This window comes from Cydia strobilella, chromosome 15 (genome assembly GCF_947568885.1).
Source record: "Cydia strobilella chromosome 15, ilCydStro3.1, whole genome shotgun sequence".
Taxonomy (NCBI): domain Eukaryota; kingdom Metazoa; phylum Arthropoda; class Insecta; order Lepidoptera; family Tortricidae; genus Cydia; species Cydia strobilella.
In genome coordinates, this window is record NC_086055.1 from 6,998,686 (window position 1) to 7,022,569 (window position 23,884).

Genomic DNA, 23,884 nt, shown 5'->3' on the forward strand with positions numbered 1-23,884 from the left:
GTAGTATGGCTCTATCGATACTGTCGATGATTTCGCCAACGTCAAAGTGGGACAGTAATAACATATACTAATCTATGAAAGTGGGATCCACGTGGGATCGAATTAATATTTCAGCCAGTGTACGGTAAATAATAAAATAATGGGCCTCTAGGGCTCTAGCCAGACACGGTTAGAGGTAGAAATACCAAATGCTCTTAGAGCACGACGTTGTTCGGTAGTTATTATTTGTAGTTGACTCGTAAAACCGATAGCTGGATTTTACGAGAAGCACGTGGACTACCGGCCGTTGACTCCAAAATGGTGGTTAAACACGCTTTGAGATTAATTCTCCATTCACTGCACACTACTACATTAGATTACTGTATAATAAAGCTATCGATATTACACTTTAAACAATATTAATGAGCAAAAAACAAAGTAATTAATCACGAGGCTACTATCAAGATGGCGTTCGAACCGGAAGTCCCTGGCGCCTCTGTTGATGGTGGTCCACAAGACTAAAGAACAGCTGTCGGTCATTGAAGTGACAAGTGACATTTCCAAGTATGGAAAAGACCACCATCTACACTAGCGCCCCTAGCGGCGGGTTCATACGCGTTAGCCCTCATTGCGGACTTCCAAATCATAAGGGCCCTCCACACGTGCGGGAATCGCGGCGCGAAGTCGCGAACGCGAGTGTGGAGTCTAGTCCGCTAATCAGCGAAATCGACTCCACACTCGCGTTCGCGGCTTCGCGCCGCGTTGTCTGGAGCCAGCTATAAATGTTTTTTATTAATTTCTACATTTTTATCAATTTATTTCTAACAAAATAATATTTTTCTGGATCTGAACTAACATTTTAATCGATGTCTCGAATGTAATGGCAGTCGATATGGTCGATATGGCTCAGCTGCTGTCAAAAATTGTCAATGTCCATCAGTCATGACATACTATATACTATCTCAGAGATAGTTTAAGGTTATGCGATATCGCTAAACAGAATAAGGAAGATTGTTGCGAAAACTAAAATAAATTGAGACTTGCTCTCTCAGGCGATATTATCACAACTTCTTAAGCAAATACGTAAGTTTTGAATGTATATGCATAGCTTGATTATGTTATATCTAAAGGGGCTTTATAAGTTTAGTGGTACTCGTAAGTCTTTAGCAGTAACAATTCTTTTATAAAAGCATTTTTACTTTCCTTTTTAGGTTTATATCCAATCGTGAACGATGTCTTTTCCCGATAAAGAACAAAGAAAGACTTGTTGGGACTCCAGGGATCGTTACTGGGAGTGTTTAGATAAGCAGAATATAAAAGACAGCTCCTATAAACCTAAAGAGTGTTTGGAGTTAAGAAAGCTATTTGAAAAGTCGTGTCCCACACAGTGGGTCTCACACTTTGATAGAAAACGGGACTTTAATGTGTTTAAAGAGAAAATGCAGAAGGAAGGATATGAACCTATAAAAGAACAATAAAGATTAATGTTAAATTGTTGAGCTTTTATTGTAAATATTAGATTCTGAATAGTAAATTATTTTTAGTTGCAATTGGCTTTTAATTTATCTTCCTTGTCACATACCTTATTCGGGATTTACAATAATATACAGGGAAGTTATACCATATTTGTCTAAAATAAAGTGGGGAATGTAACCTGTTATTGTAAACCATTTCCAACTTTCATTTCAGGCAATGAAAAATTGAATGTGTGATGGAGGACTTAACACAGAAATTGCTTCAGGCAAAAACACTTACTAATGCATTGATACAGGCAAGTATTTGAAGTTATTTTGATATTGTCTAGATTATTATTATTTCATGTGGCATCATGCACAAGTGAATGATGGAAAATTACATCATTTTGACATCAAAAGTTTGAATTGGCCTCCAGGTATTGGCTGTTGTATTTATAAATGTTATGTTATGTTTTTTTTTAATATCGTAAATGTTGTATTGACTTTTGAAAGAGTCCACAAGGCCTACTTACAAAATTAAATTTTGTAAGGGTTATTCTTTGTTTCAAATGCAGCTGTGTGTATGTTGCAAATGGTATCTAGACTAATAGTTAAAAAAATTGAAAGCCTTAAAATCTAGTATTGCTTTTTCAATTTTAGTTTAAAATTATCAATATCACCAATTAAAAATGGATTATTATTTCACCTGATGAAAATTTGGCAAAAGTAGATAATAAAGCTATGAAATTAGAAAGTACTAGATGCAATGCATCCAGTTTATCATGCTAACGACTAAGGAGTGGAATTCACTTCCTGTAAATCTACTCCTAGTCCACTATAACTTGGATCTTTTTAAATCGAGAGTGAATAAACATCTTTTAGGTAAGCATGATCCATCCTATACTGGATCGGCACTTATTATACCATCAGGTGAGATTGTGGTCAAATGTTTACCTTTTTCTAAAAAACAAAGTACTTATGTGGTTCTGAAGTTATTTCAATTCAATTAACCTTATCTTTAAATAGTGTTATTTATGGATTTCAGGAAGTGTTTATATCTGCAAAGAATCTTCAGTCAGCAGAACAGAATAGTGAAACATGGGATAGAGTAACACAAGTTTTTTGGCTGCAATTACAATCAGGGCTTCTCAAGTTAGATGACCAGTTACTGTGTTCAACATGTTTATACACCATCATTCCTTTGACTGGAAAAGAAGAGTTCTATTTAAAGGAAGTATTACAAGGCATTGATCATGAAATAAACCAGAGGAAAAGTGATGTGATGATAAACCCAAAGACAACATGGGCAGTGTCTTTGATGTATGGAATGTTTCAATCCAACTTTTTAACTAAATCCAGTAAGGCTAATCCAACTTTAGAGGTTCTTCTGAATTCTATTATTGATTTGCTCATTCAGATGGCATATGATTACTCAAGGAACACTTTTATTGTATTCAAAACAATAAGTTCTTACAAGAAAGTATGTGGGACACAAATTCAAGATTGCATATTTACAAAAAGTAATCAAGTTAGATTGTTAAATTTAGTGAATCATAATTGGGAAAACCCTATCACAGGGGTGAGGGATCTAAATAAAACTATATTCCAGACACTGATATCTCTAATGGATGATACAATATACCAAAGTGTTGTTAAAGAAATTAATAGATTTTATTGGAATAAAGCTAAGTATTTAATGCTTGCAGAACTGATAGGACAATGCAAAGGGAATATCTCAAATTTTATGAAAGAAAGTGATTGGTTAACTGGCTTATCAAGCAGCTTAGAAAAACCAGGTTTAGTTTCAGCAGGAACTGATATGTATTTCGCAATTTTGAAGAACACGACCACTGAAGATGATTGGATCCAAATGTTCTTGCCAACTGTTGACCGAATTTTAAATGGGGAAAGTACAAAACCAATTGAACATTTTAACAACTACTGGTGCTTACAAACCTTCAAAAAGTTTCCATCTTTAGTAAATCAGTTTGAAGTTATATTTGAAAATATTGAAGATATAGAAAGAAAACTGTATAACAGCTTGTCTATTTTGAAACAAGCAAATAAGCTTGGACTTGTTCAGAAGAATTGGAATTCAACAGATTACAGTTTACTTCAATCAATGGTGTTGCAAGGAATTAAACATAGCAATGTGGATATAAGGATGGCTGCATTTGATATTATTTGCGAATTTCAAGGAAAAACGATACCTAGTCAATTAGAATTCGATCTTGTATTAAATTATGTAAAAAATAATATAAACTCTGACTGTACTGTACTGAGACTTGGCATGTTGAAGTGCCTTAAAAATTTCTTGATGCAAAATCATGCTGCTTTTACCACACATTGTAAAAATAACGAGCCTGTGGACTTGCAATATCTTCAAAAATTCTTGATAGCCTTGCAAGAACTTGTTGTTTCGAATTTAAATGTAAAGGGCAATTATCAAAGAAAGATTACATCTGTAAAGGTATGCAGTATTGTGTGGGAGTGCTTGATCGACATACCAAAAAACAAAAAGAATCAAACTAGACACAGTGACACAACTTTGTATAAAATGTTACATGATGACGGGAAATGGCTACTATCAGACGAAGCATTTGTTAAAAAGTTAATAAGCTTCCTACAGGACCCATCAGATGATATAAGAGAAAATGTAGTGCATTTACTTTTAAATTATTACTCACCTGCCTTCAAGAAAACAAACTTATTGATAAATCATGTAATAGATGAAGCATTGAAAAGTATTGGGGGCAAATTTTTCTATGAAATCAGTTGTGGTCAAAGCATGTTTAAATTCATTGTTAGTATTCTGTTAAAAGAAAAACTTGATCTAGCCACTTTCAAAACTGTTGAAGATGTTTTTACTTTTGCATTTAATGAGCTGACTAATGAACACGAGTTAAACAGGGATATTTTAGAGTCAATTGAAAACGGAAAACAGTTACACTCCTTCATGGATATAATGCTAGTTGTGTTAGATGTCTGTGACCAGAAGTCTTATAACTTTAAGATATCGAATGAAGAAATAATTAGGCTTCTTAAAACATTGGACAATATATCAAATCACTTTGTCTGGGAGGAAAATTCATCAAGTTCAGACTTTTCTAAAATGAATGATATGGTGGAGCAGATCATTTATAAATCGGGGTTCACGTCAAAAGATGACAAAGATAACACGAAGATATCTGGTATTCATCAAATGGTCCTGAACTGTATTTGGCTAAATGTTAAGGTAGGTAAATACATTTTTTCCAATTTCCAAAGTTATTTTTAAAATGTTGAATATAGCAAATGCCAACCATAGCAAAATTTTATAAATTTTTTGTCATTATTTCAATATTGAAATGAGACGAGCTTTGTTTTTCGGTGACACGTCATATTGAGTTAGTTAGAAGACCTTATGTTGTTTAAATAAAGTTTAAAATGGTTAATACAAGTTTATGCTATTAAAAAGTCATTTGTTACAGGCATGCTGTGATTTGGCATCGTTGATGATTCGGCACTGTGATCAAGTACAGTATATAGAAAAATTCCTCACCATAATAACTCGCGTTTTGGAAAGTTCACGCCATAAAGGAGCTATTGAAGCTGCGGGCGCTGCTCTTGGTAAATTATTTATTGTTTTTATCTAGAACACGTAACGCTGATGATGAAGATGAACTGACGCAAAGTAAAAAAACCGGCCAGGTGCGAGTCCGACTCGCCCACCGAGGGTTCCGTACAAATTTACCTAACCTTTTTTTTTACAAATTTACTGTTTTCAGATTTTTCCTGTATTTGTAGTGTAAGACGATATTACTTGCCAAATTTCATAGTTCTAGATCAACGGGAAGTACCCTATCAATTTTGATTCCCTTGAGTGTCGAAATATACGTTTTTTGCGGCATAAACGGCCGTATCTTTTGTTTACGTTAACTTAGAAGTTTGATTTTTTCACAGCTTCAAAGGACCGTAGACCTGAGTTTATGGTTTAAATTTTAACTCGATACCTCCACGCGTTCCCGAGATAAAGGGTCTTGACAGACCGACGGACGGATAACAAAGTGATCTTGTAAGGGTTCCGTTTTTTCCTTTTGAGGTACGGAACCCTAAAAATAATAAGATACGTAAAAAAAATGCTTCACCAGAGGGCCTGCGGGGAACTGATGAGATCCGCCTATCTATCTATACTATCAGAATTTAAATTTTACATAACTTCAGAATCCAGCTTGTACTAATGAATACACGCATAAGCATAACTATTCAAATTGTAAACTTTATTGCTATGGCATAACTTTAAAATTATTTTTATAAAATGTTTTCAGGTCAAGCCATGCAATATTTAACATCCCTACCCGATGAAGTGGACATTTCTTGCATTCCTCATGTGTTGCTCAAAAACAAGCTTAAAGAGTTGATAACGGAAGCCAGTAAAATGGCCTCTATAACCAGGCGAGGTGCTGGATTATCTATTATGGTCCACAGAATAGTATCCAGTGACATGAAAAAGGGAAAGGTAAGATCATTAAAATATTCAACTTTTGTGACTTGTATTCTAGGTGTGTTTCTAAAAAAAAAAAATATATATTGTCTTTTACAGCCTTTATTTCATTACTTTATGAACATGATATTGGAAACCTGCAGTCATTCCGAAGACCTACCTGACAAATTACATGGGAATACAGATATTGAAAACGAAAAAGATCTGCCAAAAGCCATCTACATTCACTTTTTGACAAGAATAGTTGTAGATAGCAGTATAGCTTCTGATGTTATGTACTACTCACCACAATTGGCCAAACTTGCATTTGATAATTTGACGAGTCCCCATTGGCAAATAAGGTAAATACTTAATTTGTATGCTGTTGTATGCGAACACTGCCGTGTCTAGGATCCTCTAGATATTATAATTTGTTATAAGTATAAGATTTTATTTATCATACCTACTACTAAACTTCAAATTTATTTTTTTTAATGGCGTAATGGTAGTGACCCTGCCTACGAAGCAGGGGGTCACGGGTTTAATCCCATATGTGACGTTCCACGGTAAAGGTACCTTATGGCGATTGGCGTTTACGCTATTATTAACGACGCTCCAATACTGATACGATACTACGCGATGTAAGCGCCAACTGCCATAAGGTACCTTTACCCGTGGAACGGCGCATATTTGTGTGTTTATCAAGAATGTTCCCGAGTTATGGATGTTATCTATTTATCTGTACAAGTATGTATATTGTCGCCTAGTACTTACTCATAGTACAAGCTTTGCTTAAGTTAGGGCTAGGTTGATCTGTGTAAGATTGTCTCCAAATATGTATCTCTTTATACTATATGTATTTTATTTCAGAAATGCTGCTCTTCAACTATATGGTGCTTTAGTTCCAAAATTAATAGGCCAGAAAAAAGCATCTGGGACAGGAGATGAGACCATAGCTACAGTGGCATGTGATGAAATACGCACGCATTCACCGAAATTATGGATGTACATTAATCATCAACTCGGAAACATCAGTACATCTGATAAAGTACTGTCACATTCCAATTTAGTGCCCATACTGAATATGTTGGCGAATAGTGCTATGAGGTACAATTTTTCCTCTGACACGACAGAGGAAACGTCAACTCATTCAAACTTATTACAAAGCTTATTTTGTCTTTTGGATAGCCCTATCTACACTGTAAGACGTCTCACTGCCAAATCCATATTTAACATTTTCTCATTTGATGTGATTTATGAATCATTGTTGAAACAGGGACTAATATCTGAAAACTTTTTGCATGGAGTGTTGATATTGTTGGCACATTGCTACAAACATTATAATGACAAAGGGACAAATGCTGAGTTCCAAATGACAAAGCACACTTTTCAGAGTAAACTTTACAAAGGCAGGCATTCCTATTTATGTAAGGAACTGTATGAAGATATTTTTAAATTTAATGTGAGTGTTGATATATTACTGGATACTATGACAGAATTAGATGCCAATGGTTATGCCCCCGGAATTCACTCTTGGGCAAACGCGCGAGTAAGAAAATGTGTGAGAAATATTTCTTGGTATGAAATATCATGTGTGATAGAAATATTTGCAAATAGAACTGGATTTGAGAACTGTTGTAAAGTTCTGTTAGACAAAATAAAATGTGACAATGAAGAAATTCCTAAAGATGTGTTAAAAAATATTGCAGAATTATTATTGGCATGTAGTAATAAATATAGCAGTAGTGAAATATGGAAAATTCTCTATATGATATCTCAATTAGTAGAAATAAATTGTTGTACTGCACCTTTACTGGAAGCAATACAAACCAATGGTCATACATATAAATTGCGCTACTTACTGCCATTTACTGTAAGAATTTTGTTAGTTAAAAATGATGAAAATGGGGTTGTATATTTGTCAGCCGAAATTTTAAAATTATGCGACCCGGAGTCTGTTGATATAGAAATGAGATACATTGCAGCATTAGCAAATAATGAATTATCAAGTTCATTCCATAGATTATCAGATGCTGTAAAAGTTACCATGATCAAGTCAGCCATTATCCTTTTACAAGACGAAGATGAGGATGTAAGGATATTGAGCACCATTTTCTATAAAAATATTAGCCAATCAAAAATACTACCTCACCCATACATATGTTTGCAAAAATTATTGGAGCCTAAGCTTTTGTATAGTGTTTTATCAAAACCTCAAACAGGAATGAACACAATCAGTCAAGATTTAACAGCACTTCTAACTAAAACTAATAGTATAAATGCAAGTGACAGCTACAATCCTTTTGCTAATGATTCTAAGAATATCTATTTAGAAGTAGAGATTTTGCAACAACTACTACACAATTTAAATGTAAGTATGTCAATAACCTAATACCTTGGTACTAAATAAATGTTTTTGACGGGTTTGAAATTTTATTCTCTTATTGAAATAAATAAAAATATTACACTCACAATTATAACCACATAGAATCATTCATAATGGGAGCAATTCTGCGCTGTGCGGTCATGTCGTCAATCTGTATGGAGACAATGTGCCTGCCGGGCACCATGACTAGACCCAGTACTCTGGGCTCTTCTGTTTCACCATCATTACTCTTCAGGTACTCGGAACAAGCTCCTGGAATTACAGAAAAAAACAACTGATCATACAATCATAATCACAATAATGTCATAATTTTTATTAAATTATTATTTTTAGAGTGTATATTGACTTTTCTTAGCATTAAGATGTGAAAATGCCGCAACTCTATTACGTGATGTACCTTTTAGGTTTACATTTCACTATATAATTCATTGATTTTTATTATGGTGGCGCTGCTGCAGAGTAGCGCACACTCTTGAGTTGAGGAAGTTAATGGTATTTCCTACCAATCTACAGGTAGGTACTAAATTAGCATGAATTTCAATTTCAATATATTTATTTCAGACTAGGCTTGAGTCTGTCATAAACTAAGAACTGTTAAGAATGAAATCCTGTGAAGGAACTAAATCTTTTTGCACACTCTTAATCAGTCTTTAGGTTCTTTAGTTCAGTGGGATTGGAATGTGCTTGACTGAGTGAAATAGTTGTTATATATCTATATATAATGTATATATGTATAGTATATAATGTTCATAACATTGTTAGTATTACAAGTACTTACATTTCGAAGTTAGTGCCTACATTCTACACATACATCAAAATAATAACCAGAACTAATTAACATGTAATAAAAAGTAACATAAAAATCAAAATTAAATATTTACCTAAAATTACGTTGGCATCCCGGTCGGTACAAAGAAACACACCAATGAGGACTCTTCCATCGGTCATTTCAATTCGGAAGTTCATGTTCAACCATTTTCTAAGTTTGGATTTACCATCTTCAGAGTCGTCCTGAAAAATCAGTCGGGGGGTTTAGTTATTAAATATGGTAATATTCTTCAAATATTAATTCTTGTTTTACAAATATAATCCACTATGATTAAGAATTTGTAAAATTGATACATTTACCCTCAAACATTCTGGTATATGAGCGGCAGTATTTGATTGGCTCATATTATGATATCACTAGTGAATAAAAGTATATTTTTATATGAAAGTTATTTTATCAGCACAAAAGTTGTAACAAGAAAATAGTATTTATGTTATATTTTTGTATCAAATAATATATATATATCACTGGACTGGTGACCGACTGAAGTGACATGACATGACATTGACAGTATTGACCTATTGACACATGGTTATGTTGTTTCGGATAATATTATTATCGTTGATACTAGGTTTAGTAAAAGGAAAACTGCTCGTTTTTATTTTCAAGTGCGTGGTTTACAGTAGCGTTTTGAAATATTGCTCAAACGATACAAGTGACAGTTAATTACAATGTTGCCATGGCTATAATGTTTCCCTACATTTCTTATCAAAATAAGGTTTTTTTCTATGAATGTATTGTACAAAACTTGGGAAGCATAGCATTATTATTTTATATTTATTATTTTAAGTGTTTGCAGTAAAATATATTACGTGTATATAATAACAATGGAAACAGTTGATAATTTTAAGTCAAAATTTAAATACTACAAATTGAATAAACCAATGCCGTCGCTGAGTGAAGTAATATCTCTAGTCAATATTAGTAACGATACCGATAAGGTAAATTCTATATTTTCTGCTCCAGAACTACGTTTCATCCGTATTTTTTCGTGAAAGAAGCCTTTATTATTTTACTTTTTTCAGGTCACTAAAATTAATCCCGACAATGTCGGCGAAGACAGCAGAACGGACTTGCTAGGTTTAAGGAATACTAAAGAATGGGAACTATTCACATTTCATAATCATCCTGGATTATTTTTATTAAAAAATCCGTTTACAGCCCTAGGACAAAGGTATTGGATTAGAAAGTGTTTGGAAAAATACCCTAGAAAGCCAAATAAGTTGAATATTGATATTGAAGTGTTGTTGCCAGATTGGTGGGCAGAGTGTTTTGATAATGGAGCATGTAATAGACAGCTTCAGAAGAAGTTGAGATGGACTACATTGGGATATCACCACAACTGGGATACAAAAGTAAAATGTTAATATTTTTTCCATGTGCTTGTGTCCTTTATGTTAGTTTTATTTATATGACTGCAATGCTTCCATATTACTTGAAAGTATTTCCTGAAAATTACCTTATGAAGAATTGGGGTTGTTAACTAATTATACAATTATGTAGTTTCATGCTTTGTTATACATTATGAAAAGTATGTGTTTAATCTGTCTCTTCATATAGCAATCAAGAACTTGATGGAATGTTTTATCTTCACATTTCTAACAATTAGTTAAATCTTAAATAAATAATTTCAAATAATTCATTATTTGTTAAATCAATTCCAGGTATACACAGATGAAAACAAATCCCCATTTCCCGAGGAGTTGGCAGAGTTGTCAGATGTAGTGGCACAGTATGTTGGCTACATGGGCTTTAGGGCCGAGGCGGCAATAGTCAACTATTACCACATGGACTCAACACTGTCCGCTCACACAGACCATTCGGAAGTTAATTTAGAAGCTCCACTGTTTTCATTTAGGTTTGTATTTATGTATATCAATACCTTAAATAAGACATGTAAAGTAGCCAAAGAGAGGTAAACTATCAATGGCACTTGTTTTTATAGAAATATTTTACAGGCATCGGTTATGGTGCCATAAGAGTATATAATATGCAACTGCTCCTAATTTCAAGAACACTACCTACAATTAGCGCACATGGTCCGAGAATTCGCAGTGGAACACTGCTTGCCCCCATGCCCCTGCAATCAATGCAAGGCGCAACACACTCTTCTGCTTCCTCAGACTATGTGCGTGAACCAGATTCCAATTTAAATAATATTAATCATGCCTAGATTACAAAATGGCCAAAAAAGAGCTCAAAGTGAAGTTTAGGGACACCACTCTGCAACACAATTTCTTCCCCAAATACCTGGGAGTCACTCTTGACAGAAGCCTGAACTTCAAACAACATCTTGGGAAAGTGTCTACGAAGCTGAAAACCCGCAACAGCATCATTCAAAAGCTAACCGGAACTACCTGGGGTGCCAACGCAGCTACACTCCGGACCTCAGCACTGTCGCTGGTGTTTTCGACAGCCGAATACAGCTCTGCCGTTTGGCTGAACAGCGCTCACACTTCCCTGGTTGACGTCCAACTCCATCACACGATGCGTCTCATCTCTGGATGCCTCAAGCCCACGCCGATCTACTGGCTACCAGTCTTATCCCACATACTGCCTCCTCATATGCGGAGAGAAAGATGCCTTGGCCTCGAAATACAAAAGATGCGGGCATCCCCAAACTTACCTGTCCATGAAGACCTTCACGATTTTAAAAAGACCAGACTTAAGTCCCGCCATCCTCCAGCGCTGAGATTCCACGACCCAGCACCAACGTGCAACTTACGGGACTCCTGGGAATCTGAATGGGAATCTAGATCTCTCCCTGGCGACGTCTTCAAGCCTAATACCAAGACTCGACCTGCTGGCTTTGAGGAGCCCCGACGCGTCTGGTGCATGCTGAATCGGATAAGGACCGGAGTTGGAAACTGTGCTTACTTATGGCACAAATGGAACTGGTGCGAGTCACCAGTATGCCGATGTGGAGCACCCGAGCAGACCGTACACCACACGGTATTTGATTGTTCTCTAACCAGATACCATGGGCAGGTGGAGGATTTCACCACCTTAACCAAGGAAGCGGTACAATATCTACAAACTGTAAATCTCTGAAGTAGAGTAACACAAAAAGCCATACGAAAAAAAAAAAAAAAAAAAAAAAAAATGCCTAGATTTAAAATTATTATTTGGTGACCGGTCTGGCCTATTGGGTAGTGACCCTGCCTGTGAAGCCAATGGTCCTGGGTTCGAATCCCGGTAAGGGCATTTATTTGTGTGATGAGCACAGATATTTGTTCCTGAGTCATGGGTGTTTTCTATGTATTTAAGTATTTATATATATAAATAAATATGTTGCAGTAAGATAGATAAAGCCGTTATATAGTTATTACCCTAGGGATATAATTATATGTCCTAACATAGTTATACGAAAGCGATACAATCATTACTAAAGACGTATTATAGTTATATTCCCAGTAAGATAGTAATGAATCGCTTTCGTATAACTATGTTACGACATATAATTATATCCCTAGGGTTATAACTATATAACAGCTTGATCTATCATACTGCGACATATATATATGTACCTAGTCGGCTCATAAGTTCTGTCACTGGCCTTTAAAATTTAAATTTGGAACTCCTAAAACAAAAACCGTTCTGCATTTGAATTTCGAATCTTTATTAAATATTTGAGTAGTATAATTTTGCAATTTTCTGTTTTCTTCAACATGGAGTGGACGCTTAAAGATAGCCGTACCGCAATAATTGCACTATATCGTTGTGGTCACTCGCCGACTAAAATTTTTAAGCTACTTGAAAATTTAAAATTCTCTCTAAGATTTGTGTATCGTACCACAGAAAGATACAGTGAGGTCTCTAGTTTAAATGACAAGAAAAGAAGCGGTCGTCCGCGTACAGCTAGGACTCCAGCGGTTGTACAAGCAATTAGGGCACGCATTGCCAGAAATCCCGCTAGGAAACAAAAAGTTATGGCCCTCCAGATGGGTTTGAGCAAAAACACGGTGAAAAGAGTGCTTAATCAAGACCTGAGACTTCGTGCTTATAAACGAAAAACTGGCCATCTTCTCAATGGTCGGCTTAAAGCTTTAAGACTTAAAAGATCTAAAGCTTTATTGAAGAAGTACGCTAAAAATAAGCACCGTTGTATACTGTTTTCGGACGAGAAAATTTTTGACATAGAAGAAAACTGTAATAAACAAAATGATAGAGTGTACGCTCGCAATAGTAAAGAAGCGTCTAATAGCATTCCCCGTATTCAAAGAGGTCATCACCCTTCATCTGTGATGGTTTGGCTCGCCTCCAATAAAATCGACTTTATACGGCATGAAGATTGGCCCTCCTCTAGCCCAGATCTTAATCCTTTAGACTATAAAATATGGCAGTATTTAGAGGAAAAGGTGTGCTCAAAACCTCATGCAAATCTAGACTCGCTGAAAAAATCTCTTGCTACGGCAGTGGCCAATATCGACATGAAAGTGGTGCGTGAATCCATTGACGACTGGCCACGAAGACTTCAAGCCTGTGTAGATAATTATGGCGGTCATTTTGAATAAATGTTATACATTTAGATTCTCTAGTTTATAAGCTTTCAAACGCTGTACAAATTATACGGAATAAACTTAAACTTTTGATTTTATTTGAAACTATGTATATGACAGAACTTATGAGCCGACTAGGTATATCATTGTCCCACGGTAAGCCCAAGGAGGCTGTGGAAGGTGTTATGGGTGAGTACCCTTGGGCTTACCGTGGGACAAGATAAGATAAGCAATTTAAAAGATTGTCTGGTAATTATATTTACACATATTTTTCTCTTACAGTTTTGGTCAATCAGCAATCTTCCTTATTGGAGGTAAAGACAAATCCGTAGAGCCATCAGCAATACTTCTTGACAGTGGAGATGTCATGATAATGTCAAAGGAGGCCAGGCTCTGCTACCATGCAGTTCCAAAGATCCTACCAGCACAAACGGCTCCCTGGGCTGACAGGGAAGACCTAAACAAAATCAGCTTTAGTGAAGCCACTTTCAAGTACATATCTGACAAAAAACAATTGGTATCAGAGATGAATAAAAACATTGATGAAGCTGTGTGGAGCCCCTTTGAAGATTACATACAAGAATCACGAATCAATATGAATGTACGGCAAGTGCTAAATGAAAGACAGAATAGTTTAATTGATTATCATTTTAATGACACATGAAATAAAGTCTTAAATTATATTATTGGTATTCATTTAAAGAAATTAGAAATCAAACAATATGATCTGAGATGACTATTAGGCTTAACACGGTACTTCCTTGCATTTTGGTTGCATGGTTATAACTGAAATTAAAAGGGAGAAATACTAAGTTAGTGTTACTATGTATGCACTAAAATATTGGCTAAGTATAATTATGGTAAGGTATAATCGGGTAAATCCGAATACTTTAGAATGTCAGTGAATTCCGAAAATCGCCCATAATTCACATTATTAGTCCTTTTTAGGGTTCCGTACCCGAAGGGTAAAAACGGGACCCTATTACTAAGACTCCGCTGTCCGCCTGTCCGTCCGTCTGTCCGTCTGTCTGTCTGTCACCAGGCTGTATCTCATGAACCGTGATAGCTAGACAGTTGAAATTTTCACAGATGATGTATTTCTGTTGCCTCTATAACAACAAATACTAAAAACACAATAATATAAATATTTAAATGGGGCTTCCATACAACAAACGTGATCTTTTTGCTGTTTTTTCCGTAATGGTACGGAACCCTTCGTGCGCGAGTCCGACTCGCACTTGGCCGGTTTTTCAGATATTTATCCAAAAATTATGAAGATATAAGAGATATCTCCTATCGTGTCTCACGTATTGCGGTGTCCCTCTTGTCAGTTACTAAATTCAGAAGGGTGTAACAAGCTCTTTATGCACAGAGCGTTTAGCCATGCTTAGTGGACAGTGGACCGACGACTTTGACGTGTACCGAGCTACTAACAATGGCGAATGTATGCAGCTCGGGTGCGCGCGGTACACCCCTCGCACCCCGCACGATTGCCCTGTCTAGACGGCTTCGTCGAATGTTAATGTAACCGAATTTTTCAAAATTTGAGCCAATCCAACGATTAACTTAACCAACCCAATAAAGCAATCTACAGTACCAGAAGGTGCACTAAGGAGAGGAAAAAAAACCGGTCAAGTGCGAGTCGGACTCGCGTTCCAAGGGTTCCGTACATTACACAATTTAAACAATGTATCTTTTATGTGAAATGTCTTTAAAAAACCCGTAGGGGTCGGATCAAAAACTAAGTAATTAAGTCCGACTCACGCTTGACTGCACATTTCTAATAGGTTTTCCGGTGATCTATAGGTAAAGACGTATCTGATATTTCTTCAATCTTGATATTTTGTGTCAAAAACTAAACAAACTATACCAACTGATGAAAGGCGCAGTTAAAGGGTTAAAGAGGTATTTCCCGTTCGATATATGGATATTACGTATCATTTTATGATTAATATGTACCGTTGCGCTAGTGAGCACGTTGATGGGCTCTTACTAAAATTAGTGTATCCGACGAAGATGGGATTGCCTTAATTTCTTAGATGACGCTCTGACGTACTCATCCTATCGACAAGTGCATAAAAAAATAGGTGATCGAGCGCCAAATGACGACCTGGAGCCCGACTCTGATTTAATAACTTGTAATGGTTTTGACACGACCTTGAACATAGCTCTCGCAGATTGGTGAATGCGAAATGAAGTTAAAGTCGTGCGTGAGACTGAGATGCGCGCCAATCACCAAAACGATCGTTAAGTTCGTATCAAAACCAGTTCAAAACCATATCAAATTGATAAATTAGAATCGAGCTTGTCAGGTTCGGTATTATCCTTTAATCGTCGAGCAAGCTCCGCTCAAGCAATCATTGTTAACTATTCGAGTGTTTCATGTTCGCTTGACCGCACGGTGCATTCGGCGGACCATAAACCTCACAGCATCTCACCTACAGCCTACAGGCCCGAATATTATACAACACAACTCGGTGACTATTCAAACATATTCAAGGACGCAGGTGATTGTTAGAATCAAACATAATATATTATGATCTTGATCGGTATACCGATGACATAATTATAGGTAATAGGTATGTTTACGGATTGCCGCTGGGTCTGAAAGCCTTGATTGGCGACCACACATATGAAAATACTGAGGGGGGAGGCTAAGATGCTAATATTGGATTGGCTTTAGTGGTTTAACAAATGTTAACTCTTGTGTTACACCGTTGGGCATAGACCGTGGCCACAAGATAACAATACGGTAAAAAGTGAGTGAAGAGCGTCACGTCACGCGGTTGCTCGCACGTTACGAAAATACGCTCCATAGATGGTGTGGTTACGGATCACGAGTACCGGTACCTAATTAAATTCACCTTGGCCATCAGGCTTTGGTCGGAGACACTCCTTGCTGTCATGCCGTACATCACACAGCCCCCAGAAACACTTGACGTAGCTGTCAGAATAACATTCGAAATCGTCCTGAGCTTGGAACAAGCCCAACCGTCGCTCCATTGGCTTGTAGCAATTACTGCATTTGAATATCCGGCTACTGAGATACATGATGGGTTTTTAATGTTTTTATACAAGAATTTTGATGCCAAATAAAGTCACTGGTAAGTGACTTTGTTACACGCAATTTTGAATTACGTGTCACATTTCCGTGAAATGAAATAATCTGACACTCGCGTCATTTTCAAGATGACGTATGACGTACCGACTTGGTACCGACTTATTGACTTATCATTCTTATCAAAAACGATTGTAATTATATGCAAATTCAATCTCCTTGGTTATGGTAATTACTATAATTAGCAACTAATTAATGTAGATAGGTATATAGATAGGTACCTACGTATCAAGTAGTATGTGCTAGAATTAGTATCAACGACAATCGACAATAAAGGTCAGAAGGTGCTCCAAGAAGGCCAAGAAGATCTAAGTCGAAGTGTTGCGTTGCGTACGATTATAGAAAAATAAATAAGTACAAGTAACAAGAAAAAATAGAAATAAGTTGTCTAGTGTTTTTTTAGGATTCCGTACCCAAAGGGGAAACGGGACCCTAATATTACTAAGACTCCACTGTCCCTCTGTCTGTCACCAGGCTGTATCTCATGAACAGTTGAAATTTCACAGATGTATTTCTGTTGCCGCTATAACATCAAATAATAAAAAGTACGAAACTCTCGGTGGGCGAGTCCGACTCGCACTTATCCGGTTTTTTTCCCTCCTTCCTCGTACAGTCGCCATCAGATACATCCGAGCGGTCAAGGCGCTCACAAATATCTGAACACGCCTCTATTGTCAGGGCGTTAGAGTGCGTGTTCAGATATTGTGAACAGCTTGGCCGCTCCGATATATCTGATGGCGACTGTATAGTCGCTCACAAATATCTGAACACGCAAGTCAAGGTTTTATGCTGGGGCCACACTAACGGGAAACTAGTTAATTCGACGTTTTTCATACGGCCACACTGGGATTATCGCGATAATCAACGGCGTTTCCCGTGAGTGTCGCCCCGGCATTAGAGTGAGTGTTCAGATATTTTTGAGCACCTCGGGCGCTCTGATATATATCCGATAGCGACTTTACATACATTTTTTTTAGGTAAGAAATGAATAATATTTTTAAAAGCACGTATAACGATTCAACGATTAGCTGTTTTAAATGTAGGTACTTACTGTCATTCTAGAACTACCCCACTCATAGAAAACAAGTGAAAAAGCTTAAATCGAGAATGTGAATAATCGCCTCCAGCGTATTTCAGAGCCAAATGGTATTTCCATTGAGCAAATGGTAGTCGTGGCTCTTTGTTGGCAGGCATTACCTCCGGATTGAAAAGGCTGGATTCGATATCGTACGGAGCAGTCGCTGTGAATAGAATACCTGCACGATACAAAGAATTGCGATATTGGCACTGCCATATCTGTGTTGGCACGAGTCCGCGGCCGCGCTCGCGATGATGAATGAAGAGTGCAGATACGAAGGGAAAGTAAGCTAGTATTAGTATGTACAAAGATATTGGTATGTATGTAGTTATCAGTTATTTATAGTAATGCGAATGTAAAGCTTGTAAGTTTTGCGGTATGGATGCGAAAGAAGTACCTGTAGTCACAAAGTAGGTAGACTTACCTAATACAAACATAATATGTAAGTATGTAGGTATTTATTTACAATTAGCTAGGTACCTAGTGTCAAAGTTGACGACTAATTTTTGCCTAGGGTAATTTCGCACGGGCGGGGGTGATATCTATAAGTATTTAGGTATATAAATAAGCACTTACCTACCTAGTGCCGATAGAGAATAATTCATATAAATATTCGTATCTTCCACAACGCCTCGAGTTTCCTGTGGGTCCCAACAGACTATAAATCAATTATTAGTTCCGATTGTCATTACAATCATATCCCGCAGAACTTTTGTATCCTCCCTGAGTATTCCCTAAAGAGTATATGACTTGTATGTAGTAAAGAGAGACGGCGCGCCGTCGTCACGGGTATCACAATAGTGCACTAATTTAGAGAGAGTACTGAGTTCGTACTCTCTCTAAATTAGTGCACTATTGTGATACCCGTGACGACGCTTTACTAACTAAACAGGCTTTACTAGGTTTTTGAACTGGGTTTCAATGCGTGGCGGCCGCGCGGGGCACTGCGCCTGCCCTTTATCAAAACCTAATAAGGGCTTCAGATTCAGACAGAATTCTAACACACCATTACAAGAGCGTATATGCTATAACTTATAGTATGATACTGATACAGATAAAAATAATTCCCAGTAGCTACCACCATCTCACCCACAACGTATTTACCACCAAAGTTTGGTGGTAAATACCTAGTGGGTTTTTTTTTAGTTGTTACCAGTGGTAAAAACCACGGAATGTCTTGAATGTTGATAAGTGATTTGTACCTGTTGTATTTTTTGGCGGCAATAAATAAATAAATATTATAGCACATTCTTACACAGATTGACTAAGTCCCACGGTAAGCCTAAGGAGGCTTGTGTTATGGGTACTCAGGCAACGATATATATAATATATAAATACTTAAATACAAAGAAAACACCCATGACTCAGGAACAAATATATGTGCTCATCACACAAATAAATGCCCTTACCGGGATTCGAACCCAGGACCATCGGCTTCACAGGCAGGGTCACTACCCACTAGGCCAAACCGGTCGTCAAAACACTCTTATATTTGGGATGGCAAATACTTCTCAGATCATTTTCGCTTTGCAATAGTTAACGGATTCTATAAACGGTTCAGTAGTGGCTGCTATTAGATTGCTGGTAGAACCTGTAGAAACACATATAGAATCTTAAAACCGACCGTACTAACCGGGCCAGAGGGACTACCGCGAATATCGAAAATCCGAATTTCACCATGTGCGTCTCTTGCAATCAAATTGTGCAAGTGCGATAGAGAGGGAAATAACGAAATTTCGATGTTCGGAGGCAGGCATCATAAGCTTGACGATGTACACAAATTGAGTGAGTCGTACTGTCCGCTTCGGCGTCAAACACGACCAATTTGCGTGCTGGGTTCTGTGACAATCTAAGTCATTAGGTACCCTACATTGCAGGGTCCGATATATATAGCCTCCTAAGGCCCAAAAACTATTTGAAATTGATGTATGATATTTTTGACTTTAAGCTTAGTCCTATACTTGTTAACCATCAATCAACCATTTATGGACTTTCGTAAACTTTATTGCGATGGAATTAGGCTTAGTCGTGCCGCGTCCTGTGACAATCGGAGGAACCTATTAGGTTGTATTATTATTAAATAAATAATATATGACAATTTTAAACAGATCGACCACGGTAAGCTCAATAACGCTTATAAAATGAAATAACTAACCAACAAAAAATTTAAGACGTAAATATAAAAGTAAATAAAACTTGATAAAACTAATCTTAAAATAAATTACTAAAAGCTATCCCCCCTGCGGCATCGTGCCTTAGATGCTGGCAGCATTTCCTTACTGTATCGCAATACGCCTAATACATATAAAAAAATCCATAATTCAGGAACAAATATTTATGATAAGCACACAAATAAATGCCCTTATCTGGATTAGAACCCGGCACGTTTTCTTCGTAGGCCGGGTCACTATCGACTAGGGTAGAAGGTCTAAACCCTTTTGAATAGAGTCTAGACTAGGCTGTTTACCTTCAGTAATGTATGGCTCAGGTAATTTTCAATAAGAAGCCTTCTTACTAATGATTAGATATTTAAATTAAGCTTAAACAAATGTCAAAGCGAACCGAATGCATACCTCAGCGACCCGCAACGGCCATACATACCGCGCGGGTATTAAAAGACTTTAAAGTAAGTATGATCATTGACACGTCACCTTTGTATGTAAAATGAGCGCAGTGACATTTGGCGGGACGGCAAAAAGCTCGCGCTGGCGTCTCCGCTCTTTATTGACATTAAATGGCCGATATAAATTCCGTTGGCGGATTACGAAATTTATTGGCTTCAAAATTAAAGGAGACCGATTTCAATGCTGACGGCTGACAGCCTTCGTTTATGGGTGAACGGAGAGGACGGTTGAAAAAACCCTCCACTAAATCCCTCATTGAAAAACTTATCGTTTTAATGAAGTGTTTTTGCCGGCTAGTGCGTGTGCCCTAGCCCATGATAGCGGCGTGTACGCACGATATAGTATGGGGTCGGCAGTCGGAGAAAAATATCCTGCTGTTTCCATATGATTGATTCCCCAGCGATTCCGTAAAATATAACTTCACCAATAAAAATAAAAATATTTTTTGTCCTTGCGAGTTGCGGCTCATAACGCGATTATAATGGGCCAATACTCGTTACCTGGCAGTCAGGATGGGATAAATAGTCTTTTGATGATAGTCGGCCAAATTTTGGTTGTAAGCCTAATCGAATTTTAAGAATATAATATCAAAAAGACGTGTCGCTCGCCTGTTCCTGACACCTGAATTATGTTGGTATCACGTTTTAAAATCTGAATATGCCTCCCGGATTCAGCGAGTTCAGATAACCGAAGATCATAATAGCAATTTTTGTATCATTACACAATCGAGATTACTGAAATCACACTGAAATACTTATTTGTCGATACGTCCACCACTGGGCAGCAACATTGTGGAATCAGCGGCTGGCTTAGCATTTAAAAATGAAGATAAATCTGAAATAAGTGAACGGACAAGGTTGTCACTTCGCTAGGGAAGCTTACAATGCAAAGATACATTTTCCATTGAAAAACAACCAACAAACTAACTTTAAACCTTAATCCAATGGCAAAAGAATAAAAGTTATCTATTTATTTCTTTGTCTCTTGTTAAGGTATAAGTAATACGTCGATTGACTTGCATGAGCGTCGTGTGTTTTTGTCCACTTTTAAAATAAAGCTACTCACTGATGGCCTCTTAATAAGGAGTGGGGTGCAGACACTTATCATTAATGGCGAGATTAAAAGCATTGTCAAAGGGGGGGCAAAAAACGGCCGTTTCTTTAAAGAAATCACGAGGAATTTCTGATGAGAGTCCGGTAAAACTATAATCGAAGCCAGTGGGAGGCAATCGTTAGCTACAATGGTGCAGATGAATAACAAGGTGCTTCTGGACAGCTACTGCACCCTCTAAGAAGAGGTGTTCGCCGCACACCTTGGCGTTGGTGTGTGTCTTTCTTACAATAACAGCTTTACGACGAGAGGTGTTTTAGGCTAAAGGTAAAATATCAAGCTTACACATATATGTAAATACAAACAAAACTTAGATCAAATCGAATGAAAAATCATGCTTATCTTATGTATGAGATTAAACTTTTCATCTCTTTTTTAAACAAGTGCCCTAGGCCTGTTGACACGACTTAAGTGTTTTTCGCTAAATCCTTCTCGAATAAATTAATTCCGTCTGTCTGTATATTCTACAGACGTCTGACCTCTGTATCTCTAGAAAATCGACAACATAACACGAAGCGTATACAGGGTGATTTCTGAGTCGTGATCCAGAACCAATTTATCTAACTGTAACTGATCCACACTGTCATATGGTAGTATTTGTTCAAAATATAATTTGTTAATTTTTCTTATTTTTCAAGTAAAATTAATCTTATACTAAGTAGTAATCATGGTCACCCTATGGCTTTTGACATACGCTGTATGGAAAGCGACAAGAATTCACATTGAGTAAGTACGGTGACCACATCGTATGCAAAAATGTGTTTTTCTAATTATCGTCTGAAGAATAATCATCAATATTGGTGATACACAATAATTATCAACATCATTAGGCTCATCTTGAAATCCTGTATAATGTCTTGTTCTTGAGTTGTTCTCTTGCTTATCATCCATTCTTTTTAAACACTGGAATTGCGTCTAAAAGTGCAACTGATTTATAAAATTAACAAGAAAAGGCAAAAAGTATGCTGTGAAATCGTCTGATTGCAAATATTCACATTTTAAATCAATACTCATTGGCCATTTCTATTAAGTGACTGTGGGCGAAACAAAATGCTAGAACAGAAGGGGTCGATTTGAAAGGTGCCAGAAAACACAACAAGGCGGACCTAAGAGATTTGGTCAAGATTGCAGCCATTGCAGAGAACTATTGGATGAAGATCAATACGACATACGACTGATCGTTATGGAGATAATTAAGAGGCCTTTGCAAAGTAGCAATATGTCCACCCTCAATCGTACCCGCGGAGTCAAATTTTAATCTTCATTTTGACATCAAAATTATATCTAAATGATGGTAGTAAATGACATCATTTAGATAACATTTTGATGATCTCAAAATGTACGTTCGAATTGGCCGATTTCGATCGGTTCGATTCATTAACCCGTCCTGTACCCGTTTGACACCAGTGTATCAGATTTGTAACTGGAACTTACAAATGTGGTACCTAATTAATTAATTAATGGTACTTACTTTGACTTGATATTGCATAATCGAAAAAAATTCAACAGGTTGATCGATAGTTGACTGCTTCGCAATAAAGTTCATAGAGATGATCCGATGAGACCAATGAGCGTTTGTGCGTGTTTTTATGCAACTGAACTACACACCATGTCCATAAAAGAGGTCTTAAAACCTCCACTAATATAGGTAGAGTCCTGTCAGAAATTTTTAATGCATTGTTCTGTCAGATAAAATTACACGTAAGTAAGTTTATGTTAGAAACTTCTATGTTTAAGAAGCTCTAGTAAAGCGTGTGCTTTATTAGCATTCTTGTCGGGTCGAGTGTTGCCAGGAAAGTGTTGCTACAATAACGGGTTAATTAAGAAAGTTGGGCGCCGCGGTTTTGCGGCTCCGGGCGATTGATCCATCCACTATTGCCTTTAATAGGTCGGAAATATTTTAGCTTACTAGTGGTGATGACCACGTAATATCCGGTTTCGTGGAAACTATCTGCATAATTATTTAGAATTGAATAGAATAGAATAGAATATTTATTGCTATCATGTTGGTGTACAGGTCTTACTCTAGGTACAATAGTTCCATTACAACATGTTACCCTAAAGGGGTATTGCAATTACACGTGCATTAAAACATGGGGTACATAAATCTTTCAATAAATACTTAAACACGTGTACAGTATTAGTGTTTTAATATTATTTTATAATTTTAGAATAATACTTATTTGCATTGAAAAACTCTTGCAGTGAATAAAAAGTGTGGTCTATTAGGTAGGTTTTCAGCTTGTTAACGAATTTTGTGTATGTTTGCTCTTTAGTTATTTCTTTTGGAAGGTAATTGTTAATTCTTATAGTCATTAAATGAGGGCTCTTATTACTAATTTGTA

The 23,884-nt window shown here is 36.8% G+C and overlaps 3 protein-coding genes and 1 long non-coding RNA gene across 6 annotated transcripts; 2 read left to right on the forward strand and 2 right to left on the reverse strand.

Moving 5' to 3' along the window:
- Window positions 1-922: 922 nt before the first annotated feature.
- LOC134747888 (cytochrome c oxidase assembly factor 6 homolog) lies at window positions 923-8,326 on the forward strand. 3 transcript variants are annotated; one of them, XM_063682563.1, is made up of 7 exons: window positions 923-1,062; window positions 1,669-1,754; window positions 2,483-4,668; window positions 4,904-5,042; window positions 5,741-5,931; window positions 6,016-6,257; window positions 6,766-8,326. In XM_063682563.1, exons 2-7 carry the CDS (start codon window positions 1,691-1,693, stop codon window positions 8,285-8,287), a joined length of 4,344 nt encoding a protein of 1,447 aa, XP_063538633.1. In that variant the 5' UTR covers window positions 923-1,062; window positions 1,669-1,690; the 3' UTR covers window positions 8,288-8,326. The 3 variants fall into 3 exon arrangements, with proteins under 3 accessions (XP_063538633.1, XP_063538632.1, XP_063538634.1); XM_063682562.1 differs by having other exon boundaries at window positions 5,741-6,257; XM_063682564.1 differs by lacking the exons at window positions 1,669-1,754; window positions 2,483-4,668; window positions 4,904-5,042; ... (1 more) ...; window positions 6,016-6,257; window positions 6,766-8,326 and adding an exon at window positions 1,191-1,529.
- On the reverse strand, window positions 8,309-9,607 carry LOC134747890 (N-alpha-acetyltransferase 38, NatC auxiliary subunit). The gene is made up of 3 exons (XM_063682565.1): window positions 9,410-9,607; window positions 9,163-9,292; window positions 8,309-8,533 (listed from the first exon to the last, which is right to left on the reverse strand). The coding sequence occupies exons 1-3, from the start codon at window positions 9,452-9,454 to the stop codon at window positions 8,370-8,372; spliced, it is 339 nt and encodes a 112-aa protein (XP_063538635.1). The 5' UTR covers window positions 9,455-9,607; the 3' UTR covers window positions 8,309-8,369.
- Window positions 9,608-9,868: 261 nt separating this feature from the next.
- LOC134747886 (nucleic acid dioxygenase ALKBH1) lies at window positions 9,869-14,292 on the forward strand. Its single transcript, XM_063682561.1, has 4 exons — window positions 9,869-10,051; window positions 10,136-10,465; window positions 10,775-10,968; window positions 13,892-14,292. The coding sequence occupies exons 1-4, from the start codon at window positions 9,938-9,940 to the stop codon at window positions 14,271-14,273; spliced, it is 1,020 nt and encodes a 339-aa protein (XP_063538631.1). The 5' UTR covers window positions 9,869-9,937; the 3' UTR covers window positions 14,274-14,292.
- LOC134747887 (uncharacterized) lies at window positions 14,240-16,755 on the reverse strand. The gene is made up of 2 exons (XR_010128373.1): window positions 16,474-16,755; window positions 14,240-14,395 (listed from the first exon to the last, which is right to left on the reverse strand). It is a non-coding gene; the product is annotated as an uncharacterized LOC134747887 (long non-coding RNA).
- Between the last annotated feature and the right edge of the window lie 7,129 nt (window positions 16,756-23,884).

Bases quoted from the DNA above. Each gene is read 5' to 3' on its own strand.
- LOC134747886 (XM_063682561.1), top strand. From the start codon at position 9,938: ATGGAAACAGTTGATAATTTTAAGTCAAAATTTAAATACTACAAATTG. The intron at 10,052-10,135 runs GTAAATTCTATA...TACTTTTTTCAG, and splicing joins TTAGTAACGATACCGATAAG to GTCACTAAAATTAATCCCGA. The intron at 10,466-10,774 runs GTAAAATGTTAA...AATCAATTCCAG, and splicing joins ACCACAACTGGGATACAAAA to GTATACACAGATGAAAACAA.
- LOC134747888 (XM_063682562.1), top strand. From the start codon at position 1,691: ATGGAGGACTTAACACAGAAATTGCTTCAGGCAAAAACACTTACTAAT. The intron at 5,043-5,740 runs GTAAATTATTTA...AAATGTTTTCAG, and splicing joins AGCTGCGGGCGCTGCTCTTG to GTCAAGCCATGCAATATTTA. The intron at 6,258-6,765 runs GTAAATACTTAA...ATTTTATTTCAG, and splicing joins AGTCCCCATTGGCAAATAAG to AAATGCTGCTCTTCAACTAT.
- LOC134747890 (XM_063682565.1), bottom strand. From the start codon at position 9,454: ATGAGCCAATCAAATACTGCCGCTCATATACCAGAATGTTTGAGG. The intron at 9,293-9,409 runs GTAAATGTATCA...CTGATTTTTCAG, and splicing joins ATATACCAGAATGTTTGAGG to GACGACTCTGAAGATGGTAA. The intron at 8,534-9,162 runs GTAAATATTTAA...CTGTAATTCCAG, and splicing joins GGATGCCAACGTAATTTTAG to GAGCTTGTTCCGAGTACCTG.